The 23,213-nt window shown below is 36.5% G+C and overlaps 1 protein-coding gene across 6 annotated transcripts in view; it reads left to right on the forward strand.

Moving 5' to 3' along the window:
* The window catches only part of NCOA1 (nuclear receptor coactivator 1), a 228,768-nt gene that overhangs the window by 147,375 nt on the left and 58,180 nt on the right, over positions 1–23,213 (forward strand). For all 6 annotated transcript variants that reach the window (XM_036748133.1, XM_036748131.1, XM_036748134.1 and 3 more), the window contains 5 exons: positions 4,868–5,008; positions 10,520–10,667; positions 11,969–13,289; positions 16,718–16,898; positions 19,562–19,688. In XM_036748133.1, coding sequence (XP_036604028.1) covers positions 4,868–5,008; positions 10,520–10,667; positions 11,969–13,289; positions 16,718–16,898; positions 19,562–19,688 — 1,918 coding nt within the window. The remainder of the gene's footprint in view (positions 1–4,867; positions 5,009–10,519; positions 10,668–11,968; positions 13,290–16,717; positions 16,899–19,561; positions 19,689–23,213) is intronic.

Here is a 23,213-nt window from a genome sequence, read left to right on the forward strand (position 1 = left end):
GTACTTAATAAATGTTTACTGACTTAGTGAGAAGTTGAGACTTGATCAGAATCACAAGTCAGTATGTATTATTGGCAGGACTTGAACACTAGTCTTCCTGCCTCCAAGGACATCTTTCATGCATGTGCCACATACACACATACTAAGTAATCAGTATCTGAGTTTGTTGACCAAAATATGTAGATGGGATAGTTACGAGAAAATCCCTTGCCTCCACTTGTACCCCCTTTGCTTTCTTAATTGTTCATCGTAGGATTACATACCTCAAATAAATTTTAAATACAGGATTAAAACACTTATTAACAAATGACTAGTTGACTAAATTATTCATGTGGTCATTTTAATGCTTAGATTTCTAAGGCTAGAAACTCTTTTGTTAAAAATAATGAAGCTTGGGGCAGCTAGGTGGCACAGTGAGTGGAGCACTGGCCCTGGAGTCAAGAGGACCTGAGTTGAAATCCAGTCTCAGACATTTGATACACTTACTATCTGTGTGACCTCGGGCAAGTCACTTAACCCCAATTGTGCTGCCTTCCCCCTCCAAAAATAATGAAATTTGAAAAGACCTAGTCTGGATTTTTTAAAGCAACTTCTGCCAATCTTTTGAAGTAGTGTTACATTGCCTATCCTAATTTTTTATGATAATTATGCTTTAATATTTCACTTTACAATTAATTTTTGAAATCACATCTTAACTCCATTTCTATTAAATCCTGGCTTTTGTAAGGATTGAAATATAGTGGATTTGTCCTTTTCCTTTCTTGTCCAAGGTCCCAGAGATCTGATGATCTCAGGTGTTGAACCTTGTGTGTTTTGATATTTGTACAATCAATTGTCAATTATACCAGCAAACATTTGTTAAGCACCCGTTATATGCCAGGCATTGTGCTAGTTGCCGAAGCTACAAAAACAACCGTGAACCATTTCCTTTATCCAAGGAACTTAAGTTATAATGAAATAGATGACATTCAAATGTACAAGTATAAATATAACTCAAGGAAGCTTTGGAGAGGGAGACACAAAAAATAGGGGCACCTGAAAGCCTTATGCAGAAAACTGCATTTAGGCTGATTCTTGAAGAATCCAGGGATTCTCTAAGGTAGATGTGTAGAGGGAGAGCATTATAGGCATTAGGGACGACTACTACGAAGTTGCAAAGGTAGTAGATACTATGTATGTGTGGCTGGATTGTAGGTATGTAGAGGTGAATAATTATTAAAGGTATAAATGTAACTTGGGCACCAGTGTACCTCCAGCACCAAACCTCATATCTGGCATATAGATGCTTAATACGTCTTTATTGGTGGATTCTTACTATGCATTAAATGCCTTTTCTTTGAGGTAAAATTCCTAGTGTCCCCCTTCAACACATCCACACACTATTAGTACCTTCTCTCTGACATTATTTTCTATTTTTACAATGTGGATCTTATATATCCATAGGTTTTGCTTGTTTTCTCTTCAGTTTGAATGTGAGCTCCTTGAAGGCAGAGATTTTCCTTTTGTTGTGCTTGGTACAGTACCTGAGACATAGTAAATATTAATACATTTTTAGCACATAGTAGACGCTTGATAAAAGTTTTTTGAATGGTGCTACCATCCTAATCTCAAGTTGGCAACCTTGGCATTCTCTTTGATTCTTAAATCTAATTAGTTACCAAATCTTGTGATTCTGCCTTAATAACAGCTTTCATACATCTCCCCCTCTCCACTCATGTGGCTGCCACCTAGTTTAGGCTCTCATTACCTATTAGCTAGACTGTCACAAGAACCTTATTGATCTCCCTGCCTCAAGTTTCATCCCACTCTGATCCATCCCCTTCTTAACTACTGAAGTGATTTTCCTAGTGCATAAGTCTTATATATGTGAAATATAAAATCTTTTTTGGCATTTAAACTCTTCACAGCCTTGACCCTCCCTACTTTTCTGGTCTTCTCACACTTTACTATTTATTCTCCATAAAACCTGCTTTACAGTAACATTGGCCTATTCTTCTTCCTTATACACAGCAATCCATCTCTTGCCTCCTTTCCCTTTTCTGACTCTTTCCAGTATCTTTCCCTCCTCATCTTTGCTTCTTTCCTTTCACAATTTCTTTCAGGACTGATCAACCATGACCTTTAAGAAGCCTTCCAATATAGCCAGCCATTTGAGTTTTCCCCTTTAAGGTTACTTTTCTTCTATATAGTGTATGTTTATATTCATTTGCATGTTGTCTCCCCCATTAGCATGTATGTTTCTGAAGGTAATGATTGTTTTGTGTTTTGTATCCCTAGTAATTAGCATTGCGCCTCGTATATGATATGCACTTAATATGTTCTTATTGCTTGGTCAGAATATAAGGAGCTAGAAGTGATAAAGAGCCCTGGAGTCTTTTGGATGGGGCAGGAAGAGGGACGGAATATCACATAGGTTGTAGAGAGGTTGGATTAGAGTGAGTAGATAAGGTTTTTGAAGAAGGAGGGCCAATTAGAAGGAAATTGCAATACTCAAGAAAAGAGGGGATGATGTCCTGAATTAGAATGTCTTTGTGAATGAAGAGAAACTGATGGATGATATGGTAGTAAAAGCAACAGGAATCTACAACTGCTTGGGTGTGTGGGGTCAGAGAGAATGTGGAGTTAAAGGAAATGCCAAGGTTGGATGTGAAGGGCTAGAAAGTTGGTAGTGCCCTTGAGAGAAATAGGTAACATCAGAATAAGGGTGGATTTAGGGGGAAGATAAGGACTTCTGTTTTGGTTATATTAAGTTTGAGATACCTATAACTCATTCAACTAAAAAATGTCCAGTCGGCAGTTAATAATATGTCACTAGAGTTCAGGAAGGATACTGCGGCTGGATATAACAACAACTAGCATGTGTATAGTAATTTTAAAATATTATCTCATTTTATTCTCACAAAAACTCTGGCTAGTAGGTGCTCATACTATGTATCTCAATTATAGATGTGGAAAGTGAAGCAGAGTCCCAGGGTCACCCAGAAATTAAGTATCTCTGGTCAGGTTTGAATTCAGGTTATTCTGACTCCAAGTCCAGTACTCTATCTTGTGTGTCACCTAGCTTTCAATATATAGTCATTGGCATAGGAATAATAATTGAACCCATGGGCCCTAACCCCCTCGATGTCGAATAACTCTGTATTACTGTTTTTGCTTCACTGTTCATTAGAGATGCCCAGATGGGTTTAGAAGTGAATTCTATCAAGCATTCAAAGATTAATTAACTCTGCTTTACATAAATTATTCATGACAGAATTGAATCCTATCAAATTCTTTTTATGAAACAAATATAATCTTTATACTTAAATAGTGTAAACACAAAATGACTGTTTCCTATCTTTGTATTTGCATAGGCTATCTTCTGTGTTTAGAATACATTTTCTCTTACCTGCACTATATAGAATTCTTGGGTTTCCTCAAAATTCATCTCAAGTGCTTTCTCTAGTAAACACTGGTCCTCTTAAGTTGGAAGTCCTCTCCCCTCAGCAATTACTCTGTATGTTGTGTGTGTGTGTGTGTTTCTCCCCAATAGATTGTAAGCTTCTTGAGGGGAGAGGCTATTTAATTTTTGTCTTTTCTGGTTTTGTCTTTTAGTAGATCAAATAGTGCCTGGCCACAGTAAACACTTGTTGAATTGAATTAAAATATTTAATCCTTAGTTGTTAATTAACATCTTAACTGAAATCTTTTTTTAAAAAGTTAGTATTAATTTGATTAACATCAACAAATATGAACACTTCCATATGCAAAGAAAAAGAGAGTGTATATTGAACTGTACATCTCTATTAGTTTCTTTTTTTTTTAAAGAATATGTTACCATTAACATTATGGTACCAAACCTTCACTCCTTAATCTGTGTCCCCATAACTTCTTTGCGTTCTCTTCTGTCCGTGATCTTTTTTAACCTCATTAATACACGAATCCACTTTATCTCCAGAGTCTTTTCCTTTGCTGTGGGTTGTCAGCTATACATGTATGGTGCTTTGTTCTCATTTCTTCCTCAGAGTATTCTATATGATGGCTTTCTGATGCACCCACTGACAGTGCACTCCCTCATTCACTGCCTATTATTTAACAGTTTTATGCTTATTTTGTCTTCCCTGATAGAATGTACACATTTTGAGAACAGAGTTGTTTCTTTTTTTACCTTTGTATCCCCAGTAGCCAGCACTATGCGTGATACTTAATAGGCCCTATATGGTCATTGGCAGTTGATCTAGTAGCTGTCATTCATTACTTACTCTGAGTTAGACACGATACTAGAGGCATGGTCACAAGTAGAATAATAGGAATATTCCTGCCCTCTCAGAACTCACCTTCATTGATAATTTACCAGGAAACAAGATACTAAATATGGAATTAGAAGATATGAATTTAAGTTCTGGCTCTACCATTTACCACTCTTAGGTTCCTTGAGCAAGTCACTTACCTACCTGAGTTTCAGCTTCTTTATCTGTAAAGTAAGGAGCTTGGACTAGACGATTGCTAATTCTTTGTAACTCTAGATTCTTTGTAAAGTTGATTTCTATCTCCTCCCACCTCATTTGTTTCCAGTGTAGCCACTGAATATTTTTCATGTGAAGTTCTAGAGCATTCAGACCCCACCCATGTTCCACTCATGAGTCCAAAAGAACATACTGAATTCTAAAATATTTCTGGATTATCTCCTTCCATTGGCATGAATAATCAAATTGTGTTAGTATGCTTTTCTCCTTTTAAGTCCTCTTTTAGTAAATGTTTTTGAGCTGTAACTATTCATTTGAGAATGTGAATTTTCACTATTGTGATTATATTTGTGTGTATATGTGAATGTAAAATGCATATATCAAAAAGCTACCATAAACATCAGTTTTCCTTCTCTGCTTAGGTAAAATCATCTCTATCGACACCAGTTCATTGAGAGCTGCTGGTAGAACCGGCTGGGAAGATTTAGTGAGGAAGTGCATTTATGCCTTTTTCCAGCCTCAAGGCAGAGAGCCCTCTTATGCCAGACAGCTATTTCAAGAAGGTAAAATTCTCCTTCCATAGCTATGTTTAGAGTAATGAGTAATTTTTTGTAAATTTTGTGGCTTGATAAGTATTTGTGCAAAACTGCAGTTTTGTTGTAATAAAGTAGAACAAAAGGAAAATGTTGAGAAACAGTTCTTAATGAACTGGCTTTGGAATCAGGAAGAAACGGATTCACATGCATAGGCTACCTCTAACACATTACTGGCTGTGTGACCCTGAGCAACTTGTTTAATCTTTTAGTGCCTCTAGACAAGCCTCCAAGACTCTTAAGTTGCAAAATATTTTCTGCCCTGCGTTGGTTAGAAGGAGTTTCTTGCCAGGCGCCCCCATGCCAATGAAAATATACACGTACAAGAGAAAAAATGTGGAAATAGCAAAATGGATATATGAGTTATCTTTTGAGTGTTACCTGTACATCCTATAAAAGAATGGCTTTTAGACTTTTTATATATCCACAGGATTTCATAAAGTCATCTTTAAGTGTTTCTTGAAAGAAAATATGGTTATTTTTGGTTAACTGCTTACTAATAATATTCGTGGAGGTGACACTTAATGTCATAAAAAAGCTATTTCTAAATCATAGAGAAAATGGATTACTTCTGGGAAAGATTTCTATAAACAATCAGTCTAATCAGAGGGGATGGTATTTTGTTAGCTTCAGTTGACCTTGTCCGTTAATTTTGATGTGCCTTTCTTGGCATTCTCTAGTCACTGAACCAATCTATAAGAAACATTAAAATGTCACTGTTATGTTTTGCTTTTTCAGAATTAACATGTGTGAAGATACTTAGTTTTCCCCTAGACACAGTGTCTACAATTTAATAGTAAAAATGGGTAGCCTTCCCAGAGTGTTAGTTATCTGAGATTCAGATCATAGAATTCATTTCTATATATTCAGCCCTTTTTCAGAAAAATGAAATTAAGGAAGTGTAGTTAATCTGTGCTATGCTTAATAAGTCATGATTTAGACTAAGATTTCAATGCTCTGTGGTATTAGGAGAAAAATTATTGGATTTGGAATCAGAAGACCTAGTAATCAAATCTAAATTCTTCTACTACTATCTGATCTAGTACACACACACACACACACACACACACACACACACACACACACACACAAATGGTTTCTAACGTCTCCTCTGGCTCTAAAGTGTGTAATTTCATGGGTGCCATCTGGTTCTTTCTGATCAAATTTTAACTCAAAAAAAAAATCACTTAATCTAATTGCAGTTTTGGGGGCCTAAAGACAGGTAAGTAGAAATGCTAAGTCTAGACATTTTTTAAGTTAATTTTTTTTAATTAAAACTTTCCAAAGCATACAGTGCTCTTTCTTTATCACTTTGGAAATCCTGACTAGTCTGCATGTGTAGTTTTCACTCCTCTATTGATCTTCTTTCTCTACCTTGTGCTCACTAGTTACATTATCTAACTTCTCATGGGAAAAGTTCTATATGTTTTCCAAATTTCTTTAATTCCTTTTCCTTATGGCAAAATATATAAAGAAAAATACCCTACTTTGATATTCAAGTTAGAATAAAACTTGAAAATCAAGAAACTTTCCTTTCCTTGTCTCCTATTTGTGCCCACCTCCATTCCCTCTGAGGCCACTGGCTGTTGTAATAAACTGTTATAAACTACATTCTTAAACCACAATGTGGATTGTTTTAGCTAATTTTTAGCATACTCTTCTGAGAACTGCCTTTATTCTTAGAGTAAGAAGCTTTCTATCTTTTTGTTGCTTTGACTGTACTTCAGAGCATCCTTGGTTTGATGCTAAATGGTCCCTTTTGCCTCTCTTTAGTTTTTTTCAGGCCTCTGCTGATTCCCAGGCCATCAGGGAAGCATGAAACATTACAGCCTCAACTTGTTCTCTCCCCGTTCAGGAGTTGAGCCTTTAGACATCCATTACTGCCTTCTCTTATTACTGCAACAGAAGGCTTCCTGTTATTTTAGCTTCTGCCTTTCAACTTGACATCTTTGAAATATGCCATGATGTATTTTTCCTTCGATATCCAGTCTATAAATTAGATAAACTAATTACTAGAGTGTGGGACAAAATATCACATTTATCACTATGTAATCAGAAAATAAAATTGTGGGAGTGATTCACATTTGGAAATTGACATGATTAAGGGTCAAGCAGACTAGGAATTAGAATCATAGGATCATTTGATTTAGAGTTAGAAGGGATTGAAAGGTGATTCAGTCCAACATACATTTAATGGTGTTAGTGGTGGTGGTAGGAATTAGCGTTTTTATTGTGCTTTAAGGTTTTTAATGTGATTTACATATGTTATCTCATTTCATCCTCACCAAAATAGATATAATAGATGCCATTGTTATCTGCATTTTACTAATGATTAAACTGAGAACCAGAAAAGTTGGATGACTTGCCCATCATTGCACAGGTAGTAAGTAGCAGAGCTGGGATTTGAATCTAGTTCTTCTGGCTTTGTTCTTTTCACTATGTTTCACTGTTTGTGATCCATTACTAAGGGAATCATTGAACTAGCTGATAAATATACACAGGACAGAAAGTCTGATGGAGCCAAAAGAAATGCAACAGTGTGACTGATTTAGGAGAGGGACCAAGTGCTTCAAAGCCACAATGAAAATGAAGAACATATTCTATGGATATGAAGCAGTGGAAGAGTTGTTTAGTTATAGTTAAGAAATTGTAAATAAGGTTGTAGTTGAATTGAAAGAACACTAATTTCTAACTTGGAAGAGAGTGGATTATTACCACGTAATGAGAGCTGTCTCTAGTGTAAGGTAAACAAAGCTTTGTTCCAGGGTCCCTCTTTCCCCAACAATACTCACAGAGTGAGTCTTAACTTTTCCTTGGATTCTTTCTACCCCTAACCTCCACTAAATTCCTACCCTGGCTCAAAGATTCCTAGTAAATTGCTCATTTTTTGATAACAGTGTAGATGATCTCCAGAGTCTCATCTAGCTTTAAAATTATGTTCTATCCTCTAGTAACTGTTCAGATAAGAATTAGGTTGTATCCATGCTGGTGGATGCCTGATTTGGAGTGGAGTTTAATTAAAAGCAATGAAATTGAGAATGGTGATCAGCTATGAGATTGAGGTATCAAATGGGTTTGGAGAGAAACATATTCAATTAGGTACCTGATTCAACTAAGGTAGAAGACCAAGGCAGAAGTGGATCCTAGAATGTTGTACACAGTGATGATGTTACTGGAGAGGTATTTCTAACGGTTAAACTTTCCTTTTAATGTTAATTTTTTTTTCGATTATCAAGCATTTTTCTCCCCATCTCCTATCCTAGGAGAAAAGAAAATCCTTGTAACAAATAAGCATAACTAAGCAAAACAAATTTCTGTATTGGCCATGTCTAAAAATAGATGTCTCATTCTGATTATTAGTTCATCTTTTCTCTCTTAGGAGATTGGTAGAATTTTTCATCATCAGTGCATTGGAATATAGTTAAGCATTGTTTAATATTTCCTTTTAAACCCCTAGGTTTTTTTTGTTTTCTTTATTATAAGGGAGTTTATCAATTTTTTTATTTAAATGTTGTAAATTGTTAGGTTTTTGTTGGTTTGATTTGTTTGGTATCCTTTATCAGACCTTTATGGGATGCATCTGGTTGTGGCTTACATTAAGTATCTTCAAATTTCATTAAAAAGTCATACATTCATAATTTATTGCTCACTAAGTGTTTATTTATACAGAATACTTTTCCTTTCATAAGTTTACATAAATTCACAAATTCAATTCCAGTGATTTAGATGGTTCACAGTAAATCAAAGGACCTATATTATAGAGTATAATTATCCTAGTCATGGGCCTTGATTTCTTCAGTGCACTGTGAAATGTCCTAGTTTTTGTACTCTTTTCATGAGATTGTGTCCTATGTGTATTATATTTTAGATTTGAAGCAGGAGCTATGTTTTTCTTTAGCTGTATGACTACCCAAATTGATAATTAAATAATTGGCTAGATGGAAAGAGCATGCCACCTTACCTCAAATTATGCGTGGCTTCAAAAGCTCTTTTTAACATTTCTCTTTATATCCCTTTCTACTGTTTTAAACTAGGGTAGAATCCTTTCATCACAGTGTAGTAGATGGATAGAACCATCACCTATGTTAAAGGCTAAGCATGTCCATCTTTTATATAGTGTATATAGTTAATGGTGTTTCAGGACACATATTTTTACTCATGATTTCTCTTAATCACCCCTGTCTTCTCTGGTAGCTTTATATGCATCCTGGTATATGGATGACCTTTGGTTCTCAAAGGTTATGCCAATAGAGTACATGTCCTAACAGGTTTTACCAAGTTGAGGTCTCAAATTCATGGTAACTTTTATTTTCTGTCTCATAACCAACCTAGCTAAGTGTGGAGAGGCTCGTCTCTAGAAGGCTGGTCTTTAATTTGAGCGATCATAGTAATGCATGAAACAAAGAACAATATAGTCCATAGTCTCTTCTGCTGTTGGTGGCAATATAATTAAAAGACTGCAGAGAGTGCCAAAAATCACAGTTATTGTATCATCTATAAATATTTGTCCAACTATTGATACTCTTAATACGCAACATTTGTCTAGTGACTTAAAGACATCTGACACATTGGGTGGATCTTCTGTAGACAATTCCTGGAAGAGTGTGAATGACAGTCCTTCTGGGGAGGAAAGCTATGAATAGTGATGGTCTTCATCAGTGTAGTCCATAGCCACACTGAAGAGATGAAAAAAATCTAAATCTAAATATTCCTAAATCTAGGCAATAAGTCTTGTTCCAAGAGGGCTATAAGATAATATCAAGGCACAAAGTACAGTTTTATAACTGGTATAAGCCTGTAAGCAATCAACAACCTAACTCTTTTAATTTTCTGCTGCTCAATTAATAAAGATCCAAGGCAGAACTGCACAATGTAATGGATGTAATACATAGACGTACTTCATCAGTTTGGTTATTTGGTATTACTTACACTTGATTTCGTTTATATCCCTATGAAGCTTTAAAGATATCTTTCAAAGATCAAATATATGTATATATAATTATTATAAGCTTACTAAGACTATGTTTTTCTGTCAAAGTAATACCTTAGTGCTTTATAGTCTTTCGTTTGAAAAAAAAAAATCCAGGCTTGAATTTTAGCCAAGAAACTTCAAGCTGGGACAGAACATTCTACAGGGAATGTTGAGGGTAAGGAAAGAGCTAAGTGCTTCATAATACTGATATTCCAATTTTGAGAGACTTCATGACCATTCCCCTTATGAGAAGGCCCTCATTAAATTGCGAATAAATTGAAACCTGACATCAACTAGTGTCTAATGTATTTTCATCCACAACGACTTTTTTTTCACCTGTCTGCATTGTCTAATCCTAGCCTTAAGAATATAAGAGTAAATTGCAGGAGCAAGTAACCATATGTGAGAACATTTAACAAGCTATAGGTACATATAAGACTTGGTAATAGTCCTTTGCCCTCAAATTAAGTGTTAAAATTTTAACTAGGTTTCTCTTTTGTTTGAAACAGTGATGACTCGTGGCACTGCCTTCAGCCCATCCTATAGGTTCATATTGAATGATGGGACAATGCTTAGCGCCCACACCAAGTGTAAACTTTGCTACCCTCAAAGTCCAGATATGCAGCCTTTCATCATGGGAATTCATATCATCGACAGGTACTATTTATTTGGAGAGCTTCATATGAAATCAACCAGTTCATCATTTTGATTCTCTTTATGATTAGAAATACAATTTCTAAATTAGCATGAAACTAGTGTTTCATGAAAATATTATCCATACTCATATTGTTTTTTCTAGTTTTTGTCACCTCACAGTTATTTTGTAGCTTAAAAAGAGGAAAGGAATGACAAAAGTGCAAGTAGATACTTTAGAAAAAAAATAAATGTTTAAAAACAAATAATTTCACCTATTAAGAACCGATGGTTTATATGACTACAATAAAGCATCAGAATTTTCAAAAGCTGATTTTGTTAGACTAGGTAACATTTTGTAATAAAAATATATTTTGCTTTCATTAAGGCAAGCTTGATGATTCTTCATCTTAAAGTTATTAGAGTTGACAGTTTCTCCATATGCTAGCAATTTATTTCTTAAAAATATAGTAATTCTTGGTGTTGCTACTTGACATTTTATTCCCTTATCTGTCTAAGACAGTGGTGTCGAACTAAAATAGAAATGGGTCCCCAAAGCTGCCAATATTGTCTTTGAAAACCACAAAATAACATTATGTTGTATTGTATTTTAATGTATTTTGTTAAATATTTCCCAGTTACATTTTAATTTGGTTAGGGTGCATGGGGGCCCAGAGTTTGACACTTATGATACACACACACATATATACATGCATAATCATGTTAGATATTTTTTCTACGAAAAAAATTCAAATCCCCAGTGTTCAAAATTATTTGATATTACTCTGAGCTAAATAAAGTAATTCTTCACTTTCTCTTTGCTTCATCTGAGTCATTGCTTGTTTGGGTATGCCAACACTAATATCTAATCTTTTATTAGAAAAACAGTGTGGTTAGAGTTGTGTAATGAATACTGTGCAAACTTGAATTCAATACAGATTGTCTTTTTCTGTTGTCTTGGAGCTTTCCCTTTTAATCACAAATCCCAATGTTAACCTCTTTATGATATTTCGATAGACTTTTATTAGCATATCTCTTAAAATTTTTTAAAAAGCTAAATAAGATTTCTTTTCCAGGTAACTGGAAATATAATTAAATTTTAGGTGCTATAAGAACCTTTTCCTATAAACTATATGACAGTGCTTTAGAACATATAAAATGTAATTGTTATTCTTTAATGACATTTATGATGTAGTTACCCTCAAATTTCTTCACAATTTTGGTGTTAGGCTAATGATATCATTTTTATCATTTGTAGCATTAAAATGTTCAAAAGGAAACTGACTGAAAATGTTTGATTTACTATCTTTTCCCCCCTTTTCTAGGGAACACAATGTTCTTTCTCCTCAAGATAACACTAATTCTGGAATGTCACTTCCTCGAATAAACCCATCAGTAAATCCTAGTATCTCTCCAGCCCAGAATATGGCCCGATCATCCACACTTCCACCATCTAACAGCAGCATGGTTACTCCCAGAGTAAATCATCAACCAAACTCTGATCTTCATAGCAGCAGTAATAGTAATTCCAACACCAGCCAAGGGAGCTTTGGATGTTCACCTGGAAATCAAGTTGTAGCCAGTGTTGCCTTAAACCAGGGACAGGCTGGTTCCCAGGGCAGTAATCACTCTTTAAGCCTCAATAATTCTCCAATGGATAGTACAGGAATTACCTTAACACAGTTCATGTCGCCAAGAAGACAGGTTAGCTCTGGATTGGTAACAAGGCCAAGAATGCCAAGCAATTCTTTTTCTCCCAATATTCCTTCATTGAGTTCCCCCATTGGCATGGTAGGTAGTGCCTGTGGTAATCCTAATAGAACTTATCCAAACATCCCAGCAACTTCTTTACAGGGTATTAATGAAGGACCCAGTAACTCCATTGGCTTTTCTGCTACTTCTCCTGTTCTCAGACAGTTGAGCTCACAAAATTCTCCCAGCAGAATGAACATGCTGCCAACAAAAGCAGAATCCAAAGACGGCAAAGAAATCACATCCATCTTAAATGAAATGGTTCAATCTGACAACAGTTCAAATGATGTTAAACCACTGGAGTCAGGCCTCTTGCATAGCAGTGACAAACTCTCAGAAGGAGATAATAAATACTCTCAAACCAGTCATAAACTAGTGCAGCTTCTGGCAACAACTGCTGAACAGCAGCTACGACATACCGATACCGATACGAGTGGCAAAGATGCTTTATCTTGCTCAGGCACTTCAACTTCAACAGCCAATAACTCTTCGTCTTCGGGCAACACTTGCCCTTCCTCTCATAGTTCATTGACTGAGAGACACAAAATTCTACACAGGCTCTTGCAAGAAGGTAGCCCTTCAGATATAACTACTCTGTCAGTGGAGCATGACAAAAAGGATAATGGATCTAGTTCTGTGAGTAATCAAGTGCCAGGGAACTCTAACATAAAATTAGAACTGGAGGCTTCAAAGAAAAAGGAATCAAAGGACCATCAGCTATTACGGTACCTTTTAGATAAAGATGAGAAAGACTTAAGAGCAGCTCCAGCCTTGAGTCTGGATGATGTGAAAGTGAAAGTTGAAAAGAAAGAACAAATGGATCCTTGTAACACAACCCCAACCCCACTGACTAAAGCTGCTCCAGAGGAAATCAAATTAGAGTCCCAGAGTCAGGTGGGTAATACATTTACTTCTGTATAACAGATGTCCTTAGTTGTTATTACTTCATGTGATTTTTTATTATCGTGTGTGTGTGTGTGTGTGTGTGTGTGTGTGTGTGTGTGTGTGTGTGTCAGAGAGAGAGACAGAGCCAAAGAGCCAGAGAGAGAGAGAGCGCATGAGAGCGAGCTTGAAATCTGCCCTGTGGTACATATTTGGGCCCAATGTCATATGGTCCATTGGGCAAGTAGTAAGGAGATTACTTCTGTGTGAAAATGTATGATTTGTACGTATTTGTTTGTCTCCCACATTAGATTGTGAGCTCCTTGAGAATTGCTATTGAGTCATTTCGTTGTGTCTGGCTCTTCATGACCCCAATTGGAGTTTTATTGGCAAAGACAATAGAATGGCTTGCTATTTCCTTCTCCAGCTTATTTACAAATGAGGAAATGAAGGCAAACAGGGCTAAGTGAGTTGCCCAGGGTCACACACCAGGCAAGTGTCTGAAGCCAAATTTGAACTCAAGAAGATGAGTCTTCCTGACTCCAAGCCTCAGCACTCTTTCCACTAGATGCCCCAAAACACAAATCCATAAGATCAACAAAGGAAACTAATTATACTGAAATACAGTTTGTGTGTGTGTGTGTGTGTGTGTGTGTATTTTAAGTTCACAGATCCCAGGTTAAGAACCGCTGGAGAGTAACATGCAGAGGTGTGGGGAGGAACAAGGTAAAAAATTATTCACCGTTAACTACTCGAGCAAATTAAGATTTTCATGCTCATATAAAAAGTACAGAACATATTTGCATTTCCCTTCCTTAAGAGGTCACACAATAAGACAAACTTTGTAGTCATTTAGACCTAGGCAGATTCTAATGACTTTAATAGAAGCTACTTAAAGTTACATGGTTGAAAGAAGAATTTGTGTTTTTCTAAAATAATACACCATCTAAAACTTGGCCGTAAAGTAATGACCCCAAGTTTAGAAAAATTACCAAGCAGTCCAATATTACATGAAGTGTTCTATACCTACAACCTCCATCCACGGAGTGTGAAAAAATACCTTTCCATATCTCTTCTTTGGAGCTAAGCTTCTTTATCATCTTACAACATCTAAAATATATTTCTTTGTTGTTATTTTTATTTATCTTGTCATAAAATGTCCAAAATAACAGAACACTTAGTAGAAATCTTAATTCATTTTCAAAAAAAGAAAATTGAAACAGATATAAAGGAACTGGGGGAAGGATGGCAGGAATAAACCCTGATCCACATGGATTTACATGAGAGTTATATGAAAGTTTAAAAGAATAGTTAATACCAGGATCACACAAATTATTCTCAATTAAACTAATTTTATAAATCAAATATAGTCCTAATACCGAAATCAGAAAAGCATAAGGCAAAATAAGAAAGTGTTGACTAATATAAGTATCAATTCAAAAAATTTCAGTGAAATCTAGGCAAAAGACTAGTACAGTTTATCAAAGAAAAATATTCACCATGATCATGTTGGTTTTACACTAGGAATGCAATAAGCATTTTCAACATTAGAAACACAATTAACAGTTATATTAAAAGCAGAAATACCCAAAACTACATGATGATCTCAATAGATACAAAACAAAAAACTTTAACAAGTACAACACTGGTTTATGCTTTAAAAAAATTATTGAATATTGGTGTAGAAGGACCTTTTTCATTCATAAAAGGTATCTAAATCCACAAGTTAACATTAAATGGAATATAAAGTGTAACATAGAAACACTAGAAGCTTTCTCTTGCCTCCTTTAGTTATGTACATTATTTTACATAGTTTTTATAAACATTAGCAGCAGCAATACTTTAATAAACATTTACTTAAACACCTCCTATTTGCCAAGCACTGGGGATACAAAAAAGAAAAATAGCTAATACCTGTGTAACAGTTAAAACTAAGTTATACTGAGGCACAAATTTCCAAGCATGAATATACCACAGTTTCCCCAGCATAAGCTAAAATCCTAAGGCAGGGAATTTTAAACCTTTTAAATAATTTTTAGGGAAATGCAGAACAAAGAATAGAACTTCTTAGATGGGGAGCAAGTTATGATTGGTTACAGTGCTGAGGTGTGTGGAGAACAATGTGATTGGCTGGTAATTGGAAATGAAGGGCAAGCAACAACCCCTTCCTTACCTCCTGTGACTAAGAAATGTTCATTATTTCAGTCCATCTGCATCGTTAGAGATAGTGGCCCAGACTTATTTGGATAACCAACCAGACCTCCTTGAAGGATAGCTTGGTGGAAACCAAACTCCCTGGTATCCATTTTCTTCCTTTAAAGGTAACGGATTTCCTTGACACCAGAATCGAGCTATGATTCACAGGAGAACTGAATTTCTAAACTTAATTCAATACAGGCCAGGTGAATTTCTGAAATAAATTTAGAGACAAAAAATCATGACCAAGGCAGTTACAGGACAAAGTCAATTAATTGTAAATAGGTTCAATAAAAAAAGACAATCTGATTATTTTACCTGCCTTCAGGGAGCTTACAATCTAATGGGGGAAGACAGCACACTAAAGGAAGCTGAAAAGCTGGGGGAGGGTTAAAGCAGAAGGTCCCTGACTCAGAATCAATGCCAAGAAGAGCAACTGCTGGAAAATGGAGTTACAGAAGTCCTCTATAAAGAAGGCTTTGGGAGGAGTTTAGTGCTTCACCCTCCATCCCCCCAGTCAGGGAGGTGACTGCAGCTCAGGGTGAGTTGAGAAAGTATAGTGTATCAAAACCTCAGTCATTCTTCATGGTAATGAGATTTGAGGTCATCATCTTATCTTGGATATTGTTCTGAAGATTCAAACTAAGCAGAGCTGGTGATGGAAAATAAGATAATAATAGCAATAAGTCAAAAGAAATATGTAAACTTGTTGAGTATTTGAATTGAATGGTGAGATCAGAACCTATGTTGCTAGGAGTTGGGGCAAGTGGCAAGAGAAGAAACATGTTCATAAGTCATTTGCCTAGGAGTTCAGCTGTGAAAGGTAAGAGATTCAAAATCACTGCCTGAGAACGTGGTAGATTGAAATGAAGGGTTTGTTTTTTCCTTTTTTGCCAGTGAGAGAGTCCTGCCTGAATATGTTTATAGTTAGCCTAAAAGAAATAGAACTGGGAGCTGAGGACCAGAGGTAACTGACGGGTAAAGCTCCCAGGGGAGCAGATTATAGTACTATACTATGTTGCCTCCTACAGTTAAGTTTCAGTGTGAATTTGAGCCTTGTCTCCAACTCAGGTGTGCTTTCCAGTATTCCAAGTTACTGCCATGCAGCATTGTTTATTTTATCTTCTTCCAGAAAAACTCATCACACACTTAATTCCTAAAGTGCAAAGGATCCAGTAAAGCTCATTGCTTCTGATAGAAGGGTAGAGATTACAATAACTTCTGACTTTGCTTTCCTATCTTAGTTTTCAGGAGACCTTGACCAGTTTGATCCATTACTACCAACACTGGAGAAGGCATCGCAGCTGCCAGGTTTATGTGAATCAGAAAGGATGGAAGGTGGAGGCACTGGGGTGACCATCAAATCAGAAATCCTGCCAACTGCCCTTCAGTCTACCCCAGCCAGACCTCCACCCAGACTGAATAGTATGTATTGAGTGCAAAACTTTTTAAAAATGTTTTCTGAAAGGGCTACATATACGTGGGGGCATTTAGACATCTAGGAACTTTGGCTCCTGTGAGTGAAATGTCAACAGATACTATAACAGAAGTGGTATATTAGAGTTCTATTTACTGATTTCAGTATATCTAGATACATTTTAAGTTATCTGAGCAAAATCTCTAGACCTGTTATGTCATTAGGCAAGGTGGCTCTCCTGCTCCCAATAAGGGCAACCCCTAGTGCCCACTTCACAGGTATAGTATTGAATGGGACAAATACAAACTTCCATCTGTGGTCAAGTATGCCAGATTCTTTATTTTTAACTAATTAAATATGGAAGTTGGATGTAAAGAGGGAATTATTATTTGAAGATTCCTTGGTAAATGAGTGGAATAAATTCTCTGTTCAGAAGTTTATAGCCAAGACGTAAAATATACGGTGGTATGTTTTTATGAATTAAAAATTCCAGTATGTACTTCATATCTGACACAGGAAAACATGAGTCCCCTCTGGCATCAGCTGTTGTACTCTAGGCAAGTCATTTCCTGTCTTTGGGCTACTTTCCTCATTTGTGAAATAAAGAGGTTAGAGTAAATAACTTCTTAGTAAAAAATTTTTTACTTCCAGTAAAAAATAAATAAAATGAGTGAGGACATCAGCTGAAGAATAACAATTAAGTTTCTACCTGAAAAGTTTTTGATATTTCTTATATCAAAATAAGACACTTTATCTTGTCAATAAAAATTAAATTTTTACTTTTAAAGAAATATCCAGCTTTTATTAATAAGGAGTTGTTCTTTACTTGAGAGACAGGAAAAGAACTCTTAAGTAGAAAACAAATTGTTGACAAAGTGACAAATAGGCCCATTGATTCCATGTTATATCCTCTTAAGGAAGGAAGAAATAATCCGTATATTGCATTTTAACAAACAAAAGAATTGACTTTTTTTTCTGTTATTTTTTGTGGAATTTAGGTGCAAGAAGTACCTGAACTAAAGTAGATATCTAAGTAGGAACATATTTGTTTGCAAGTATTTTTCAAATGGATTTGTTTTGAAATCTAGGATTACATCTAAAATACTGCCTATATTGCATGTCTAGTAGTCACTCTATATTTGCTGGTATATCCAGAAACTCATAGGAAAGAATGTAGTGCTCTACATATTTAAACGCACATGTACATGCAAACATGCATGCATGCACACACTCATACATTGTTAATGGTGAATGGATTTAACTACTCCAGCCCCTGTGAAGTGAACAGAACCAGGAAAACAAATCAAATCACCAACAATTTATTAAGCACAAGCTATATTCCAGGCATTGTGCTTAGTGCTAGGGGAACACAAAGTCCCTCCCAAAAAACCCCAGTCCGTACCCTTCTGGAGTTCAGAGTCTAATGGGGGAGTCAACATGCAAATAACTTTGTGAAAAAGAAGATATATAGAGAGGATAAATTGGATTGTAATCTCAGAGGGCAGGAATTAGCATTAAGGGGGGGCCAGGAAAGCCTTCTAGCTGAAGGTTGGGTTTTAGCTGGCATCTTAAGTCAGGGAAGCCAGGAGATGCGGATCAAGCAGGAGAGAATTCTAAACATGGGGGAATAAGTGGAAATGCACAAAGTGGGGAGATAGTGTATCCTCTATGAGTGAGTGATAAGGGAAATAAAGGGGAAAGGATTGAAAGTACCAAAGATTTCAGTGCAAGAGGAATTAACAGTCAAGGAAAGCAGCAAAGTGACAAAAGAGAACCAGTAAAGAGACTTCTTTGTAAATATACCCAAGGAAATGGATAAAGGCAGAAATCAAGTGGAGGTAATGGTGGAGAGGCAGGCCTAGGGCAATATAGGCAGAACCTCTTAACACCTCACCTACAAGTACATTGATGTTTCTTCATGGTACTATATTACAGAATGAGAGAATGCATAAATAGGAGGGCAGGCAGGGGTTAGCAGACAGTATGTGATGTGCCCTGGTCAATTCAAGGGCTAGCAGTATGGAAAGATGATCCCTGTGGTCTTTCAGGAAGAGAAGAATCTGCAGAGGAATGGCTAATGAGGAAGAAAAATTGAAAGGATTGGGAGAGGGCCTTATTTTCCTGGTATGATGCAGTTCTGCTGATGAAAATTCTTATGGGTGAAGGGGAATAGGAGTCCTATCTAGGGTGTTATCTTTGGGGATTTTGTAATTATCTATTGATACCTTATATATCAGACTCTTAACAGAGATATAGATGCAAGAATTTTTTCCCCTCAGATTACCAGTTCTCTTCTTATCCTAGTTGTATTCATTTCCTTCATGCAACAACAGCTTTTCATTTAGTGTAACCAAAATTTGATTTTTTTTCCTTTTTCAATCACTTCTACTCTTTGTATGTCCCAGAATTCAATCTGTACTCATTTTTGTGAAACATTCCTTACATTGATTAAACGGCAGTTCAAAGGGATTATTTGCTTGCTTCTTAGTTCTTGGTCTTGTTTTGTGCTTGTTTGTTATTTAAAAAGTTGTTAGTAGATGCATATCCACAGGGTACATGAAGTATCATTGTATTGTGAAAACCTTGTTAAATTCCTTAATGAAATATTTCTAGAGTTTTGTGATATTTGCAACTATTTTGTGACATTGAGTTCCTCTTTGTCTTGATTCAGGATTGCCTGAACTTGAACTGAGTGGTCTCGATCATCAATTTGGGCAGCCAGGAATAGATGACCAGGTTCCATGGGCAAATAACACAATAACTGCTATGAATCAAGGACCTCTGAATAAACCGGAAGAGTAAGTAGCAAGTGGATTTTAACTTATCTCTATTTTATATGGCCAGCATAAAAAACTTTCACAACTAACCTGTAATAAACCACTCTGTACTATTCAGTCATTCAAATACTTTTTAAGTATGTATGCCATTAATGGAACACTGTATTTTTATACAATAATGATAACTAAATAAATCACTTATATTTTCTAAGACACTGTGCTACATACCGAAGGCATACAAAATACTATATAACACAGTCCTTGCTATTCAGGAGCTAAAAACATCGGGGAGGCGGGGGGGGGGGGACGACTATGTATCTAAGCATCAATAGATCGATAGCGACATTAGGTGGAGTATTTAAGTGCTAAATGAAGGACACAAAAAAAAATAAGTAATATAAGCAAAATATGTTATGATGTGATATGAGCCAGAACCATCACTGTGTGTTGAAATGGTTGGAGGTGAAAGTATTGATATTAAAGGTAGTGAGTTTGGTTTAGGACAGGGCTGTCCAAAACAGTGTGATTTATGCGGCCTGCTTATAGGCATAGAAATTTACATAAATGCTTTAGTAAAGGAAGCCGAGCTACCATAGAGCTCTCACTAAAATGGCAAGTCAAAATGTATTGTCCATTGTTTCCATAAAAACCTAAGGTTGGACAGCCCTGGTTTAGGGCATATTAAATTTGTGGTGATACCTGTAAAATGAAGTAGGAATGTCAAGCTAGCAGTTGATTTATAATTCAAGAAAGAAGTTAGGGTTATACATAAGTATTTAAGAATTATTTGAGTATAGGCCATAGAATTGGTGGCATCTCTCAAAGCATTAGTTTTTAGAGAGAATTCCAGACAGAAGACCAAAAATTGAGCTTTGAGGGACGGTGACATTTAGTGAGCAAGAAGAGAAAGAATCATTTAGAATAAGAAAAAAGAGGGATAAGAGGATAGGATTAGGTGGATAGGTAAGAGAAGAACCAGGGAAACCAAGGAAGAAATGGTTTCAAGTAAAGTAGTCAAGAACATCAAATGCTGTTGATTATTGATTAGCTTAAGATAATAGGGATCAAATGAAAAAATGGGAATTGCGCTGGAGAAGAGAAGAGTGGGAGGACAGAGGCATACAAAACAGTATATACGTAGCTGTCTTTCGATATTTGAAGAGCTGTTTTGTGGAAGAGGGATTAGACCCTCTTCTGCTTGGCCTGAAAACAGAAATTAAGAAAAACGAGTAGAATTTGCAGAGGCACATTTTTTGTCTCACTGTAAAACATATGGTCACATAGTGTCAGAGGCAGAATTCAAACCCAGGTTTTTCCTAATTTCAAGCCTAAGGCTCTATCCACTACGCAATGATTCCTCTCTCTATAGGAAAGAGCCAACATCAAGAGAGAGTTTGAAGATGCTTAGAGAAGGGGCTAATCAAAGGATCCCTATTCCAATAAGGGAGTTAGGGGATCAAATCAAGAGTAAAAATGGATGGGGGAAAGGGAGGAGCATCTCTTCCTTTGAGATGGGAGGGCAGCATGAGAAGATGGCTCTAGATACAAAAGTATATTGAGATAAGATAATTCATGCTGACTGACCTTGATCTTCCCAGTAAAGCAGGAGAAAAGGTCATTCGAGAATGAGAAAGGTCCAAGTTGTAGTTAGCAGAGTTCCATGATGCAGGAATGATCGGCTAGAGAAAGCAGGCTTTAGGAATGGTTTATTAGACGTAATTATAGTGTGTACAAAAGAAGATCAGAAAGTAAGGAGAATCTACTCATTAGATTAGCATTGAAGTGACTTAACTATAAAGCAGACCTGGGCAGGGAGTAGAGAGGGGTTTGGAAATAGTAGAAAGGGTCAATCCTACTACGGATCTCAATGAAGAACAGGTTCATTGGAGTATAGAAAGGGCTCTTAAGGATATAATGTCAGGCAAGGTCGTCTTGGGCCAGAAGGAGAGTGGGAAGCACCAAATTTGAGCTCAGAGATGGGGTTCTGATATCCATGTGATAATATCATCCAAATGATAATATCTGTGGTTTGGTAAATGAATTTGAGTAGATGTGAAGTAGAAGTAGAGAAAGACAATAAAACTGTGAGGGTGTCAAGTGATTCTTCTTAGTAGTTAAAGTGAATTCATCTGCTCATTCACCTCACCTCTCATTTTGTTGTTAAGATCAAGGAATGTAAACATTGACGCAGTAGAGACTATGTTGGTTTTCATATAAGCCATTAAAGATGGTGATAATGATAAATCATTCATCTCAAAGTAAAACTTGGGAGCAAAGAATAGGTAGCTGTCCTTTCCTATTAGCCTAGCAGGGGTGGGGAACCTGTGGCCTTGAGACCATATCTGGCCCTCTAGGTCCTCAAGCGTGGCCCTTTGAACAAATTTAAGCTTCAGAGAATAAAAATTTTGATTCAAAGGGCCACACTTGATGACCTAGAGGGCCACATGGCCTCAAGGCCACAGGTTCCCCATCCCTAGTAGAGGCACGGGTACAGGAGAGAGCCAAGGAGGAGAAGAAGAAAGCAATAGGTAAAATCTAGTTTTCCATTAGTATTGGATATAGTCAGAGGAAGTGATGGCAAGGTTCAAGATAAGTCCATAATCTACTGTGATTTTCACAGGACATTGTGAAGGAGCACAGTTAGGGGGTAGACTTCATAGGTGTACCTGCAGATAGGGAGTGGGCAATGTGTGACTGAACTATATTGGAGTGAATTTTGGAGGAGAGAATAATAGGGAAGGATTTCTACCTATAGTAGCAGGTCTGGAAAACATGACTGAATTAATGTGGCAAATATGTCTGACTCTTCATATTCCCTTATGGAGTTTTCTTGGCAAACATAGTGGAGTGGTTTGCCATTTCCTTCTCCATCTCCTGTTACAGATGAGGAGCTGAAGCAAGCAGGGTTAAGCGACTTGCCCAGGGTCTCACAGCTAGTCAGTGTCATAGGCCAGATTTGAACGCAGGAAGGTGAGTCTTCTTGATTCTGGGTTCAGTTCTCTGTCCACTGCACCGTGTAGGTTATTCCTATTGAGAAAATGTCTTCCTCCAAATCAGCAACTGTTCTGCAGCTTATTAAAGTTTCCCAGAGTCACAGAGACAAGATATGGTAGAGATGAAATTTGAACTCACATCTTCCTGACTCTGAGATTTTCCGTTGTTCCACGCTACCTATTGTAAGCCCAGTTGGTTAATGTGGCAACTACTAGGCCAAATTAGCCAACATTAAGTGGAATTAGATTGTTCGAAGCTTCACAAGTCTTACTTTTCTTCTTTTGCTGCTCATCAGTTTGAGAACTTTTCCGTATTAGCTGTTTGATCCTAATTTTGCTAGATTCTCCAAATGCCATAGCCACTCCAAACTAATCATTATTATCTAACCCTCATTTTCTCCCAAGTCAGGATTGCTGTCTTGCTTCTTCTCAGACATGAATCCCTCATACTTAAGTTTAAAGTATAGTTAAGTTGACAATATAACTTTATACCATTAGATGAAGATTATTCATAGGGAAGATGTTTGAGAATTTATTGATTCACGAATTATTA

This window comes from Trichosurus vulpecula, chromosome 3, assembly GCF_011100635.1.
Source record: "Trichosurus vulpecula isolate mTriVul1 chromosome 3, mTriVul1.pri, whole genome shotgun sequence".
NCBI lineage: Eukaryota > Metazoa > Chordata > Mammalia > Diprotodontia > Phalangeridae > Trichosurus > Trichosurus vulpecula.